Here is a 16024-nt window from a genome sequence, read left to right as displayed (position 1 = left end):
GTGTACGGTGTGATGGTCAGCAGTAGAGTACGGTGTGATGGTCAGCAGGAGCATACGGTGTGATGGTCAGTGCGACGCCCTGTGGCTCGGTGCAGTCTTTAGACAATAAGTGCAGTGTCCTCTGGACGACTGTTTTCTGCTGACAGAGAAGGACTCGGCTCTTTGTGGTTAAAACCTCTGCTTCACGAGTCTGAGTCAGCGGCTAAAATAGCAACCGCCGACCTTCACCCTGCAACATGTCAGAGGTGCTTTTATAATTAGAGTCCCGTACTCGTCTGAGAGGTGGTGAGAGAGGACACTACAGGCACAGAATGACCGCCTCCCCTCCGTCAAAATGAGTGTAACTACATGTGGAGCAACGCATCAACGAGCAGCTTTTGTCGGAGTAGTATTACTATTAGTCATTTTTACACATTTGAGTGATCCTATTAGTGACAGGGCCTTATTTGAGTCAGAACTTCTGCCACTTGTGGAAACATGGGGCTGTTTTAAGTTTCTACCAAAGAACTTGCAATCCCAGTTTAGGTCCCGATTTAGTCCCAGTTTAGGTCCTAATTTATTCTCAGTTTAGGTTCTGATTTAGTCCCACTTTAAGTCCTGATTTAGTCCCAGTTTAGGTCCTGATTCAGTCCCAGTTTAGGTCCTGATTTCGTCCCACTTTAGGCTCTGATTTAGTCCCACTTTAAATCCTGATTTAGTCCCAGTTTAGGTCCTGATTTAGTCCCAGTTTAGGTTCTGATTTAGTCCCACTTTAAGTCCTGATTTAGTCCCAGTTTAGGTCCTGATTTTGTCCCACTTTAGGTTCTGATTTAGTCCCACTTTAAGTCCTGATTTAGTCCCAGTTTAGGTCCTGATTCAGTCCCAGTTTAGGTTCTGATTTAGTCCCACTTTAAGTCCTGATTTAGTCCCACTTCAAGTCCTGATTTAGTTCCAGTTTAGGTCCGGATTTAATCCCAGTTTAGGTCCCGATTTAGTCCCAGTTTAGGTCCTAATTTATTCTCAGTTTAGGTCTTGATTTAGTCCCAGTATAGGTCCTGATTTAGTCCCAGTTTAGGTGTAATGTGTGCGAGCACGAACTCAGCCGGTGTGAAAACCATCAAAGTCGAGGTAAAACCAGGACACGTGTAACAAGACCACATTATGAAACATAACGAGGCATTAAAGTCTAATCTCATAATTATAAATGTGTGGATGGGGGGAGGGGGAGGGGTTTGTTTACCATAATGTAATTTTATACCGAACATTTGAAGACAATGGCTGTGCTCAAATGTGGGCGTTTGAACAAACACACTCTCATAAAAGAACAAACCACAACCTTGGTAAAAGAGGCTGTTTATTGTACTTGTCAAACATCTCGTGACGTCACTGAAAAGAAGCGGGAAAATGCAGTTCACTTTTAGAAGATAGACCACTGCCCTCTAGAGGAGATGTCGAGAAGTGTCCTCATAAAAACACTCGGAGCGCGTGTAGAGCAGAGTTCAACTGTGGAGCATGTTTTTGTGTCACTTCTTGGACAGAAACCTCATCTTGTTCCCTAAAAAAGACAAAGATTAAACAGTAAAAAGACACTAAAAACACCAAAAACACGTGCCACTGAATGTATATAATAAGTTAAATGAAGAAACGTGTATTAGACGGCTGTAGCGTGGAGTGGGGAGACACGAGAGGGTGGAGACATTCACTGAACTGCCGAGGCCGGGAAGCGAACCCTCGACGCCAAGAATCATAAATGTTAAACCACTATAGTATTTCTTTTCTAGATACTTTTTAGTGTTTGAATTGAAGCTTCTGTTTGCAATAAAGCTGATTTACATGTTTTATTTTTGTGCTCTTTAGTGGTTATTTTGGGATCATTTTGTAACATTGATCTGAGACAATTATTGACTGGCCCCGCCTCTTCATAGCAGCGTTTCATCTCAAGAAGCACATTACCTTTTCTTTTATTTTTTTCTGCAAAAGAGTTGCTGTTGTTGTTTTTTGATTCAGGATTTACAGTATTAAACGTGTATGAATCAACAAGCCAATAATAAGCCTGTAAGAAAAAACATGATAGTAATGTGGTTGAAAGCTCACTAAAGATGATCATATATTATAATTATGATTTTGCACAATATACCGCATTTTCCAGATGACTACAACTGAATCTTTTTCTACCCTATCCCTTTTTTCATAGTTTTGTCCGGGGTGCGACTCCAGAGTGACTTATATGTGATATTATTCGTTATTTTCACACTGGCAAAACCACAAGAGGGCGCTCTAGGCTCTGAGCGACGCAGAAGAAGAATCTGCACTTCCTCTTCCTCTGGAGTTTGTGGAGTTGTTTAGAAGTGACACAGAGGAAGAAGAATTCAGTGAATTTAGTGATTTGGGGTAAAACTGATGCTTTGCTAAACTTGTTACATGTTCTTTATGCTATAGTTATCTGAATAACTGTTCATATGTTACGTTAACATACCAGACACTTACCACAGTTCTGTCTGTGCCTCATGTAGCTGAAGGTGTTAGCATGTTAGCATATGTACACCTATTCACCATGTTCTCTCATCTGTTATTATTTTAAACTGCATTTCAAGATGAAATTTCCCTCCCAAAAATGCGACTTAAACATGTTTTTTCTTCTCTATTATGCATTTTTTGGCTGGTGCGACTTATACTCCAGTGCGACTTATACATGTTTTTTTCTTCTCTATTATGCATTTTTTGGCTGGTGCGACTTATACTCCAGTGCGACTTATATATGTTTTTTTGACAGCTGTTTATATAGACAAAGTACAGTGCAGAATTGAAAAAAGCCCAATAGTTCTTACCAAGTCCTTTGAGAAACCTGTTGACTCTTCGCTGGTCATTGTCGTGGAGAGACAATAAATACTCATGTACTCTGACTTCAAACAGACCTGTCGAAGTACACGCAGAATATTCAGTGTGCCACCCCTTTTCTCACCCGCCGCCTCGTACTCGTACTCGTACTCGTACCTCTGAGAGCCTGTCGGTGCAGCTCCCTCTCCTGGACGAACAGGCCGAACATCTGCGTCTCCATGAAGACCTCCAGGAAGCGCCGGATGCTCTTGGAGGGGACGGCTTTTCGGAAGGGGTCCCGCTGGAAGCAGCAGGGGCCCGGGGAGGAGGACGAGGAGGAGTACCCGTCCTCCCGCTCCCCCGTGACGAAGAGCGGGTAGTGCCCCACCAGCTCCACGAAGAAACGCACGAAGGCCTCGGACACAACGGCGCTCAGGAGGACGGCGTCTGGAGAGGAACGATGACACCGTTTACTTATTAAAATATTCATACGCTGGAATATGCAAATGTGTCTTTTCAGTTTTCAGTTGTTCAATGTCGAGATGTCAAGATTATTTGGTTGGTGGATTTGTTCAGGTCACAAAAGAAACTTAAGGGATGAAAAATAATAATTTCGAAGCGAATTTATACAATTGATTCATATGAAAAGTGTAATTCATATAAATGTTAATGTTCTTTCCATTCTTTCTATTAATGCAACTTAATATTTTCCTGCAGTTCAACCTGAAAAGTATCCAGTATTGTTTAGGATTTGATATTTATCCTACACATTTAAGTCAAATAAAACATATTTTTTGCCCGTCTTTAACATAAATGAAATATAGAATGATTTTAAAATGACAGAAACATCAACATTATCACTGGAATATGAAGACGTAGAGCGACTTTAGAGCACATAAATCTGCTGTGTGTTGAGAAGCAATGTAAGAAAACGTAAAGGGAATTTAAAAAAACAACAAAAATTACAATAGAGCTAATATAATAAGACGGTTGTTAGCTTTACCGCCTCTCTCGCTGGCAAACTCTCGTCTTCGCTCCAGGACGTTTTCTAGAGCTGATTGTAGTTTGCACGGGAGAATCGAGTCCTCGTCATCCAACTGAAAGCAAAAAATTAAAGATTAGAAAAGGCAATAAAGAACATTGTTGGTTTTGATCATTGTTCTTTTGGAAAGACGCGGTCAGGGGTCATGGGGGTCTGGTTTTGGGGACCACAGGGTCAAACCTGGACCTGCCACATGCACCGGGAACATCACATGATCACAGGCATCACATGATCACAGGCAGAACATCTAACATCACATGATCACAGGCATCACATGATCACAGGCAGAACATCTAACATCACATGATCACAGTCAGAACATCTAACATCACATGATCACAGGCAGAACATGACCACAGGCAGAACATCTAACATCACATGACCACAGGCAGAACATCTAACATCACATGATCACAGGCATCACATGATCACAGGCAGAACATCTAACATCACATGATCACAGGCATCACATGATCACAGGCAGAACATCTAACATCACATGATCACAGGCATCACATGATCACAGGCAAAACATCACATGATCACAGTCAGAACATCTAACATCACATGATCACAGGCAGAACATGACCACAGGCAGAACATCTAACATCACATGACCACAGGCAGAACATCTAACATCACATGATCACAGGCATCACATGATCACAGGCAGAACATCTAACATCACATGATCACAGGCAGAACATGACCACAGGCAGAACATCTAACATCACATGACCACAGGCAGAACATCTAACATCACATGATCACAGGCATCACATGATCACAGGCAGAACATCTAACATCACATGATCACAGTCAGAACATCTAACATCACATGACCACAGGCAGAACATCTAACAACATCACATGACCACAGGCAGAACATCTAACATCACATGATCACAGGCAGAACATCTAACATCACATGATCACAGGCAGAACATCTAACATCACATGATCACAGGTAGAACATCTAACATCACATGATCACAGGCAGAACATCTAACATCACATGATCACAGGCAGAACATCTAACATCACATGATCACAGGCAGAACATCCAACATCACATGATCACAGGCAGAACATCTAACATCACATGATCACAGGCAGAACATCCAACATCACATGATCACAGGCAGAACATCTAACATCACATGATCACATACCTGTCTGAGAAATCGCCTGCTTCCGAGATCGACCACTAAAACCTGCAGAAACACAAGCGGTTGTGACATGGGTAGAATATGCAACTGTTAAAAACGATCTACAGTGCAACGTCATCCCGCTGACCTCCTCTAGGGGCAGCTCGGTGAGGCGGGGCAGCGAGCTGGACAGTAGTCCCACAAAGAAGGGCGTCGGCGTGCAGACGATGTCCAGCATGTCGGAGGGCAGTACTGGTATGTACGTGTGCTGCCAGATGAACGGGTACAAGAGCGCCAACGCCGCGTGGCAGCACTGGGAGAGCGTGCTGCGCAGAGGGCGGAGCCAGGTTACAGAGGGCGGAGCCAGGTTACCGTAGTGAGACATAGAGAGGGAGGAGCCAGGTTACAGTGGGAGGAGCCAAGTTACAGAGGGGGGGCCAGGTTACAGTGGTGAGTCATAGAGAGGGAGGAGCCAGGTTACAGTGGTGAGTCATAGAGAGGGAGGAGCCAGGTTACAGTGGTGAGACATAGAGAGGGCGGAGCCAGGTTACAGTGGTGAGACATAGAGAGGGAGGAGCCAGGTTACCGTGGTGAGACATAGAGAGGGAGGAGCCAGGTTACAGTGGTGAGACATAGAGAGGGAGGAGCCAGGTTACCGTGGTGAGACATAGAGAGGGAGGAGCCAGGTTACAGTGGTGAGACATAGAGAGGGCGGAGCCAGGTTACAGTGGTGAGACATAGAGAGGGAGGAGCCAGGTTACCGTGGTGAGACATAGAGAGGGAGGAGCCAGGTTACAGTGGTGAGACATAGAGAGGGCGGAGCCAGGTTACAGTGGTGAGACATAGAGAGGGCGGAGCCAGGTTACAGTGGTTAGACATAGAGAGGGAGGAGCCAGGTTGCAGTGGTGAGACAGAGAGGGAGGAGCCAGGTTACAGTGGTGAGACAGAGAGAGGGAGGAGCCAGGTTACAGAGGGAGGAGCCAGGTTACAGTGGTGAGACATAGAGAGGGAGGAGCCAGGTTGCAGTGGTGAGACAGAGAGAGGGAGGAGCCAGGTTACAGAGGGAGGAGCCAGGTTATAGACTCACTCACAGGAGCGGCTCATAACTATTGATAAGACCTTATATTTGGCATTTATACATGTTTATACATCATTGAAGAAAAAAAACAACCTTGAAGACGTATATATTAAGCTTTTACAAATGTTTATAAGTCGCCAGCCAAAAAATGCATAATAGAGAAGAAAAAAACAGATATAAGTTGCACTGGAGTATGAGTATATAAGTATAAATATAAGTATAAGTCAAAACTATGAAAAAGGTGCAACTTATAGTCCGGAAAATACGGTAACTAATCATTGTACCAGGGAATTGGGTATTAGGGTAAGTTAATGTGACTGATGTTTATGATTAGTTAACTTTTTGTCAGTGATCAGTTAAGGATTATTAAACATTTATAAATTCTTTGTACAGTAGAGATGCCTTATAGTTAATGATTCGATAACTTTTCTTTGTTTATATTGGTAAATTATTACTAAACATTTGCTGATGAGTAGTTTTTATTTTGTCAGTGATTCAGTCAAGAATACATATGTATAAAGTGACAGTAAAGTAGTGCAGTACTTTTACAGCTGTACTTCCTGGACTTGTGCTCGACACACGACTCCAACACAAGAGGGCGCCGTTCCTCATCACACACGCCACATTTTCCCCCAGAACTATTTCCCACCGAGAACACGAGATAACGTCATTCCACATTCTTGTCTCTACTACAGTTTGTGCCTCTGACTCCCAGAGCGGGACAAACAAACTGTCCCGGGACGAAGGGTCGGGAGGTCGCAGTATAAATACTTCACTGGGGGCTCAGGAGGTCGCAGTATAAATACTTCACAAATACACGCGGGCGACTGTGATGCGTTTATTTCAGTACGTGGAAGAAAGGCATTCGTTTAATCGTGAAAAAACGCCGGATGAAATGGAAGTGTTTTTGAAAAGATCCATGAGGTGAATCTGTCTGTGGTGGAAAGTAACACAAAAGTACTAAAGTAAAAGTATTGAATTAAAATTACTTTACTTAAACATCAAATACTTTTTACTTCACTACATTTGAGAGGAGGTTTTTCTGGAACTGGACTGAAAAGTACAGTAGTTTTCTGTGAGGTTTGAGGCCGGCTGCAGTTGCCATGGAAACGACCTGATCCTGTCTAAAGATGTTGATTAAATAACGGGTTTTGATAAAATAAATGTTAATAAAAAGATCAATAAAGTTGTTGATTGATTCAGTCGCTTCTTTTTTAATGAGATCAAAATCTGTGTGAAATACTTTTACTCTTAAAGTATATATTTTTCAACTGGTATTCAACACTTTTACTCAAGTAGATTCCTTTATGTGATACTTTTATTTTTGACCCTATACTGTATCTGTACTTTTACTTACTAATTTGCTTTATGAATATTGTGATATTTATGGTTGATAAATATTTATCTTTTTCTTCTTTTGGCTTTGATTTATATATATACATATATATATATATATATATATATATATATATATATATATATATATATATATATATATATATATATATATATATATATATATATATATATATATATATTTAAATAAAGATATATAGATATACATTTTGTTACTTAAGTAAAAGTACACATTGCAGATCGTGGTGAACCTGAGCTTGTGAGAGGTTAAAGTTCAGATCGTGGTGAACCTGAGCTTGTGAGAGGTTAAAGTTCAGATCGTGGTGAACCTGAGCTTGTGAGAGGTTAAAGTTCAGATCGTGGTGAACCTGAGCTTGTGAGAGGTTAAAGTTCAGATCGTGGTGAACCTGAGCTTGTGAGAGGTTAAAGTTCAGATCGTGGTGAACCTGAGCTTGTGAGAGGTTAAAGTTCAGATCGTGGTGAACCTGAGCTTGTCGGCGGTGAAGATGACGCGTCGCTCCAGCAGCAAAGAGCTGAACACGCCCAGGAGCCGCCGCAGACTCAGCGACGAGAACAAACACTCGAAATCCACGTGCTCCAAACGAGAGTCCGAGGGCCGACACAGCTCCATCACCTGCAACAGCCAGGCCATGGTTAGAGCGCCCCCTACAGGCCGCACTACTCACTGAACTAAAATGCAGATGAGATAAATATATTTAGAATTTTGCTAAAAATTATAAAAATGTTGTCATAGAATAGCACATTTTTTTTGTTTTACAATTTCACTTCCTGTCTTTAATTGATGACATCACACTAGGAAATTACCCAGCAAACACTGGGCCAAAACTCCACTAATGTCACATTTTTTAAATTTGACAATTAAAAATATATGAGAGCGACTTTATTTTGTTTATTTCATGTTTAAAGAGTCAAAAAAGTTGTTTCTTTGTGTAAATTCTGTATAAACTTTGACTGGAATGAGTGTCCCTGGTGTGATGTCACTTCCTGTCATTTTCTACAGATTTTTCGACGCTTTCTCCACAAATACCTGCTCGACTGGTGTAAGACTATAATATATATGTACAACAGGTATAAATACACCAAATTAAGTCAAAATTAGAAAATCCTAAAAACCTGTTATAAGCACTTTAAAGTGAGAAAAAACATCACAATTTCACGATTATTGACAATGACTGAAACACCATTAAACAAATAATCTTTAATATTCTTTGATTCCAATAATCTAACGTCACTATGACTCAAGTCTGTGATCGACTTTATGAAATTGAACTTTCTGAAAGACAAAAAAAAATATCAAACAGTTAAAAAATCAGTTGGAGGTGTATTTTTTTAACTATAGATTGAAGTTAAAAAATACTTAATTTTGCTCACGATTTTGTCACGATTAATGTGTTTTATTTCGTACAATGATATGAAGCTCTGGTTTTGAAGTTCTGGTTCACGGTTCATGGTTCCAGAGGTAAATAGTAGTCCAGAGTCTCTTCATATCTTCAGGCTTAAATAAAGTAGTAAATAAAGTCCATAACGCGGTAGTTTTCAGCCCAAAAAAACCACATAAAACATCAAAATCAGCTAAATGTTCTAATAACTCTGCGATTTATAACGTTTTCGAAACAGATTTGAAATAAAATCATAGATATTATGTTCGTTACTTGCCACAAGCGTTCAAACATTTACTACAAATTTGTTTTCAGAATCCCACTGTGTAAAACTAATGTAAAATGTACTTCCGGAACCAATCATAATGACGATTATCGATCACATTAAAAAATCATTAATAATCACGTTTCATCTGAATAAATGTGTCAAACAGTTTAAAAAATGACAGTTTGGCTCAAAAAGTTTCCTGTATCGAGACTCGTTCATGGATTATCTCAGGAGGTTTTGCTGAAAAAGAAAATCCAATTGGACCTAATGGATCACACTCAAACTGAAGGTCGAGTGTACCTTTAGTCGTAACGATGGTTTACCAGAGTCCCTGCACTCCCTCTGATTCATAAATGAAATGTAATAAATAGAGGTTGTTGTTAAAAAATAGCGAAACAAGTGACGTTGCTATTGATTGATTTTCAGTGTGAGTTTAAAGCTGGACTATGTGTCGTTCTGTTCTAAATAAAATCTGATAAAACCTGCTCCAACTAAGTGTTTTATTTTATCAATAAGAGCTGTTTTATTACATTACAGTTGGAGTTATTAGATCACGAGTCATTGCACACATTTCGAGTCTTTCACATCAAAAACAAGCTGTTTTTGATAATAATGGTGTTTCTCACTCTGCACCTCAGGGCAGCGCTGCATCATCATAAATCATTGTGTGTCCTGGGCAAACCTCTGCTCCAATAAAGAAAACAAAACAGCCCTTTGTGATTTGGTCATGTTTTGGTGGGATGTGTTTGTTGTTTTCAACCAAAAAAATTGTGTGAAAAATAGTTAAAAACAGCAGAGTGACTCAAAAAAAGGTTGAAAAACACCGATTATGAATCCCTCTAACATATGGCAAATTGGGATCTCGACAAAGTAACAGACAAGTATTTAAATGTATATGTAGTATATGTAGTATAGTACTTCTGTGCCGGAGCCCGGGAGGAAGGTCCTGATGGTGATGGTTTTGCCTGGAGCAGGAAACTGAGCCTCCATGATGGCTCTCATGAAGGGCTGCACTAGAGCCGGAGACAGGGCCCGCCTCCTCTCCACCTCATCCAGCACCTACACATAGGTATACATATATATACACACATACATATACATATATATACACACATACATATACATATATATACACACATACATATACATATATATACACACATACATATACATATATATACACACATACATATACATATATATACACACATACATATACATATATATACACACATACATATACATATATATACACACATACATATACATATATATACACACATACATATACATATATATACACACATAAATATACATATATATACACACATACATATACATATATATACACACATACATGTACACAAACACATAATACACACACACACACACACACTTAGTCCTGACTCTGGCACCAGCAGGAGGCCGGTCCATGTTTAGTTCTGACTCTGGGCACCAGCAGGAGGCCGGTCCATGTTTAGTCCTGACTCTGGCACCAGCAGGAGGCCGGTCCATGTTTAGTCCTGACTCTGGCACCAGCAGGAGGCCGGTCCATGTTTAGTCTTGACTCTGGGCACCAGCAGGAGGCCGGTCCATGTTTAGTCCTGACTCTGGCACCAGCAGGAGGCCGGTGCATGTTTAGTTCTGACTCTGGCACCAGCAGGAGGCCGGTCCATGTTTAGTCCTGACTCTGGGCACCAGCAGGAGGCCAGTCCATGTTTAGTCCTGACTCTGGGCACCAGCAGGAGGCCGGTCCATGTTTAGTCCTGACTCTGGGCACCAGCAGGAGGCCGGTGCATGTTTAGTCCTGACTCTGGCACCAGCAAGAGGCCGGTCCATGTTTAGTCCTGACTCTGGCACCAGCAGGAGGCCGGTCCATGTTTAGTCCTGACTCTGGCACCAGCAGGAGGCCGGTACGTGTTTAGTCCTGACTCTGGCACCAGCAGGAGGCCGGTCCATGTTTAGTCCTGACTCTGGCACCAGCAGGAGGCCGGTCCATGTTTAGTCCTGACTCTGGCACCAGCAGGAGGCCGGTCCATGTTTAGTCCTGACTCTGGTCCCAGCAGGAGGCCGGTCCATGTTTAGTCCTGACTCTGGCACCAGCAGGAGGCCGGTCCATGTTTAGTCCTGACTCTGGCACCAGCAGGAGGCCAGTCCATGTTTAGTCCTGACTCTGGCACCAGCAGGAGGCCGGTCCATGTTTAGTCCTGACTCTGGCACCAGCAGGAGGCCGGTCCATGTTTAGTCCTGACTCTGGGCACCAGCAGGAGGCCGGTCCATGTTTAGTCCTGACTCTGGCACCAGCAGGAGGCCGGTCCATGTTTAGTCCTGACTCTGGCACCAGCAGGAGGCCGGTCCATGTTTAGTCCTGACTCTGGCACCAGCAGGAGGCCGGTCCATGTTTAGTCCTGACTATGGGCACCAGCAGGAGGCCGGTCCATGTTTAGTCCTGACTATGGGCACCAGCAGGAGGCCGGTCCCTGAGGTCCTCAGAGTCAGAGATGGTTCATATGGCACTAACATGTCTGAGATGTACTTTGGTGCTAGGCCATGGAGAGACTTGTACATAAACACATACGTCACCTCAAGACAAATGTTTCTAAATCGGTCAATCGACCACACACTGGGCACTGGACTGGACTTGGGTGCAGTTCCATTATAGTTTCAATACAACTTCATTTTGTGGACACTTTTGTGCTGATCAAAGCGCAGAAGAGACACATGAATAAACATGAAAACGTTTACCTTTGAAAACAGGTTGAAGCAGCCGAGGTGACTGACGATGCAGTAAACCTCTGGGAGACGTTTGCCTTTTCCACTGGGCTGAAAAACAAACTCAGACTCAAACACTTCACCTCGTTAGTATTTCTTTATCAAACGTTTCCGGTGGTCTCCATGGATATTGCTTTTGCCGAGAATGTTCTGCATGACATTTAGCGCAGGGTCCTAAAAACATGTCCTGATATAGAAGAAAATATTTGGTATAACGATATAATTGATGCAAGACAGAAAATACTTAACGATCTACATCTGTAATATTTCTTCAGACATATTTCAGTCATTGTCACACTCTCCATGTCCTTTCTCACTTATGTCAGTGTTTTTAGTCCAATCAGAACCTGGACAGTGAGTTTTATAGTGCCCCCCCTACAGAAGACGTACAACTATAGAAGAGGTACGACTACAGCAGACGTACGACTACAGCAGACGTACAACTACAGAAGACGTACGACTACAGAAGACGTACGACTACAGAAGACGTACGACTACAGAAGACGCACAGCTACAGAAGACGTACAACTACAGAAGACGTACAACTACAGACGACGTACGACTACAGAAGACGTACAACTACAAAAGATGTACAGCTACAGAAGACGCACAGCTACAGAAGACGTACAACTACAGAAGACGTACAGCTACAGAAGACGTACTACAGAAGACGGACAACTACAGAAGACGTACACCTACAGAAGACGCACAGCTACAGAAGACGTACAACTACAGAAGACGTATAACTACAGAAGACGTACAACTGCAGAAGACGCACAGCTACAGAAGACGTACAACTACAAAAGACGTACAGCTACAGAAGACGTACAACTACAGACGACGTACGACTACAGAAGACGTACAACTACAAAAGATGTACAGCTACAGAAGACGCACAGCTACAGAAGACGTACAACTACAGAAGACGTACTACAGAAGACGGACAACTACAGAAGACGTACAACTACAGAAGACGTACAACTACAAAAGACGTACAAGTACAGCAAAGGTAAAACTACAGAAGATGTACAACTACAGAAGACGTACAACTACAAAAGACATACAAGTACAGCAAAGGTAAAACTACAGAAGAAGTACAACTACAGAAGAAGTACAACTACAGAAGACATACAACTACAGAAGACATACAACTACAGAAGACGTACAACTACAGAATACGTACAACTACAAAAGACGTACAATTACAGCAGAAGTAAAACTACAGAAGACATACAACTACAGAAGACGTACGACTACAGAAGACGTACGACTACAGAAGAAGTACAACTACAGAAGACATACAACTACAGAAGACGTACGACTACAGAAGACGTACAGCTACAGAAGACGTACAACTACAGAAGACGTACAACTACAGAAGACGTACAACTACAGAAGACGTACGACTACAGAAGACGTACAGCTACAGAAGACGTACAACTACAGAAGACGTACGGCTACAGAAGACGTACAGCTACAGAAGACGTACAACTACAGAAGACGTACAACTATAAAAGACGTACAGCTACAGAAGACGTACAACTACAGAAGACGTACAACTATAAAAGACGTACAGCTACAGAAGACGTACAACTACAGAAGACGTACAACTATAAAAGACGTACAGCTACAGAAGACGTACGACTACAGAAGACGTACAACTACAGAAGACGTCACTAAACAACAAAGTCTAAGTCGTACAACTACACTAGGTGGCGGTAATGTAACATTTGGATACCAACCGCCATAAAACATCAAGATTGATTGATTGATTGATTGATTGACTTGTAATAAAATAAATTGTTGGACAGGTACATTTAATGCCGTACTGTGGAACATTCCAGGCAAAGAAATACATCCGACCATCAACATTCATTCACCGCTGCCATTTCCTCAATTCATAAACGTTCCGATATTCAGGTTTGTCTCATGTAGGCTGGTAAAATGTCTGAAATATTTCCTGGCATTGGCAGGCAAACACACACACACACACACAAACACACACACACATACACACACATACACACACAAACACACACACACACACACAAGCACACACACACACACACACATACACACACAACCACACACACACACAAACAAACACACACAGACACAGACAGACACACACACACACACACACACACACACACACACACATACACACACACGGAGCAGGCATAGTTTCCCACACACACACTTCCTCTGGTCGTAGATGCACAGTTTTCCCACAGGCTTCAGACTGTTTTGGCACGTTTGTTTACACAGCCGTCGTCATGGTTTTCACATGGTCACTTCCTGTTCAGAGTTATTCTCTCGGTCATTTTTGGGGCATTATTATTGCTGTTGTTGCGTTGCATTTACCAGAAGTCGACGGCAGTATCCGAACCTCCTGCTCCCGTCCACTCCGGTCAGAACAAAGGAGAACATTTCACTGTCAGAGAGAAACAAAGGATAATAATTAAGTCTCGTTAGGTCCAGATCTACGATGGACCAGGTCTCGTTTAGTCCAGATGAACGTACTGAAAGTAAATATATGGCCACCTAAAACGCATTGAAATACTGGTGTTGTTTTCGAGTTAATTTTCCTTTTTTTCCGTTTTTCTTCAGATTTTTTTGTTACATTTTTGTGTGTGAATGTGAGGTGGAAGGTGGGATATACTTAAATTTGTGTTTATTTTGTGACTGTATTGTTATGTTATTTTTTGTAATATTTTATAGTCGTCAATAAAAAGTTAAAAAATTTTAAGAAAAGGAAAAAAAAATGAATATCCAGAATGAAAGTAAATACAACTCCAGTTTGTTTTTGATGAGGGAATGATATTAGAAGTTGGTTTAGTCTCAAAAAGTCAATGTTCCTTTAAATGATCCTGACTGAAAACGTGTCGTGATTGTGGCTGTGGGTCAAACACACCTGGGGTAATGTTCCACGGGCTCCCAGTCTGTGGCGTCCGGGAAACAGAAAAGAGGGATGCTCCGGAGCTGATTCTCAGTCTCTTTGATGAGTTTGAAACTTTGCTCCAGCTGCAACACGACACATTTCACACACGACACATTTCACACACGACACATTTCACACACGACACATTTCACACACGACACTTTTCACACATGTCACTTTTCACACACGTCACATTTCACACACGTCACATTTCACACACAACACATTTCACACACGATACATTTCACACACGACACTTTTCACACACGACACATTTCACACACAACACATTTCACACACAACACATTTCACACACGATACATTTCACACACGTCACTTTTCACACACGTCACTTTTCACACACGACACATTTCACACACGATACATTTCACACACAACACTTTTACACACAACACATTTCACACACAACACTTTTCACACACGTCACATTTCACACACGACACATTTCACACACAACACATTTCACACACAACACATTTCACACACAACACACACGACTCATTTCACACACGACACATTTCACACACAACACATTTTACACACAACACATTTCACACACGACACATTTCACACACGACACATTTTACACACGACACATTTCACACACGTCACATTTCACTCACGATACTTTTCACAAACGACACATTTCACACACGACACATTTCACACACGTCACATTTCTCACACGACACATTTCACACACGATACATTTCACACACAACACTTTTCACACACGACACATTTCACACACGACACATTTCACACACGACACATTTCACACACAACACATTTCACACACAACACATTTCACAGACGATACATTTCACACACGTCACTTTTCACACACGTCACTTTTCACACACGACACATTTCACACACGATACATTTCACACACAACACTTTTTACACACGACACATTTCACACACAACACTTTTCACACACGACACATTTCACACACGACACATTTCACACACAACACATTTCACACACAACACATTTCACACACAACACATTTCACAGACGATACATTTCACACACGTCACTTTTCACACACGTCACTTTTCACACACGACACATTTCAAACACGATACATTTCACACACAACACTTTTTACACACGACACATTTCACACACAACACTTTTCACACACGTCACTTTTCACACACAACACATTTCACACACGATACATTTCACACACAAC

The 16024-nt window shown here is 41.8% G+C and overlaps 1 protein-coding gene across 1 annotated transcript in view; it reads right to left on the bottom strand.

Annotated features, from left to right (window-relative positions):
* Positions 1–1207: 1207 nt before the first annotated feature.
* Positions 1208–16024, bottom strand: part of LOC140366963 (DENN domain-containing protein 2A-like) — a 37781-nt gene continuing 22964 nt past the window's right edge. Inside the window, exons 8-18 of the mRNA XM_072453228.1 lie at positions 14775–14884; positions 14225–14294; positions 11834–11911; positions 10007–10147; positions 7906–8054; positions 5135–5312; positions 5011–5052; positions 3800–3893; positions 2974–3243; positions 2808–2894; positions 1208–1534 (exon numbers count right to left, since the gene is read on the bottom strand). Of these exons, the coding sequence (XP_072309329.1) occupies positions 1503–1534; positions 2808–2894; positions 2974–3243; positions 3800–3893; positions 5011–5052; positions 5135–5312; positions 7906–8054; positions 10007–10147; positions 11834–11911; positions 14225–14294; positions 14775–14884 (1251 nt within the window). The 3' untranslated portion in view covers positions 1208–1502. The remainder of the gene's footprint in view (positions 1535–2807; positions 2895–2973; positions 3244–3799; positions 3894–5010; positions 5053–5134; positions 5313–7905; positions 8055–10006; positions 10148–11833; positions 11912–14224; positions 14295–14774; positions 14885–16024) is intronic.

The sequence above is a fragment of the Eucyclogobius newberryi genome, unplaced genomic scaffold (assembly GCF_026437365.1).
Source record: "Eucyclogobius newberryi isolate DKJ021-1_F unplaced genomic scaffold, fEucNew1.0.hap1 SCAF_2, whole genome shotgun sequence".
Classification (NCBI taxonomy): domain Eukaryota; kingdom Metazoa; phylum Chordata; class Actinopteri; order Gobiiformes; family Gobiidae; genus Eucyclogobius; species Eucyclogobius newberryi.
The sequence above is the reverse complement of the archived record's forward strand: the minus strand, read 5'-3'. Positions and strand labels throughout refer to the sequence as shown.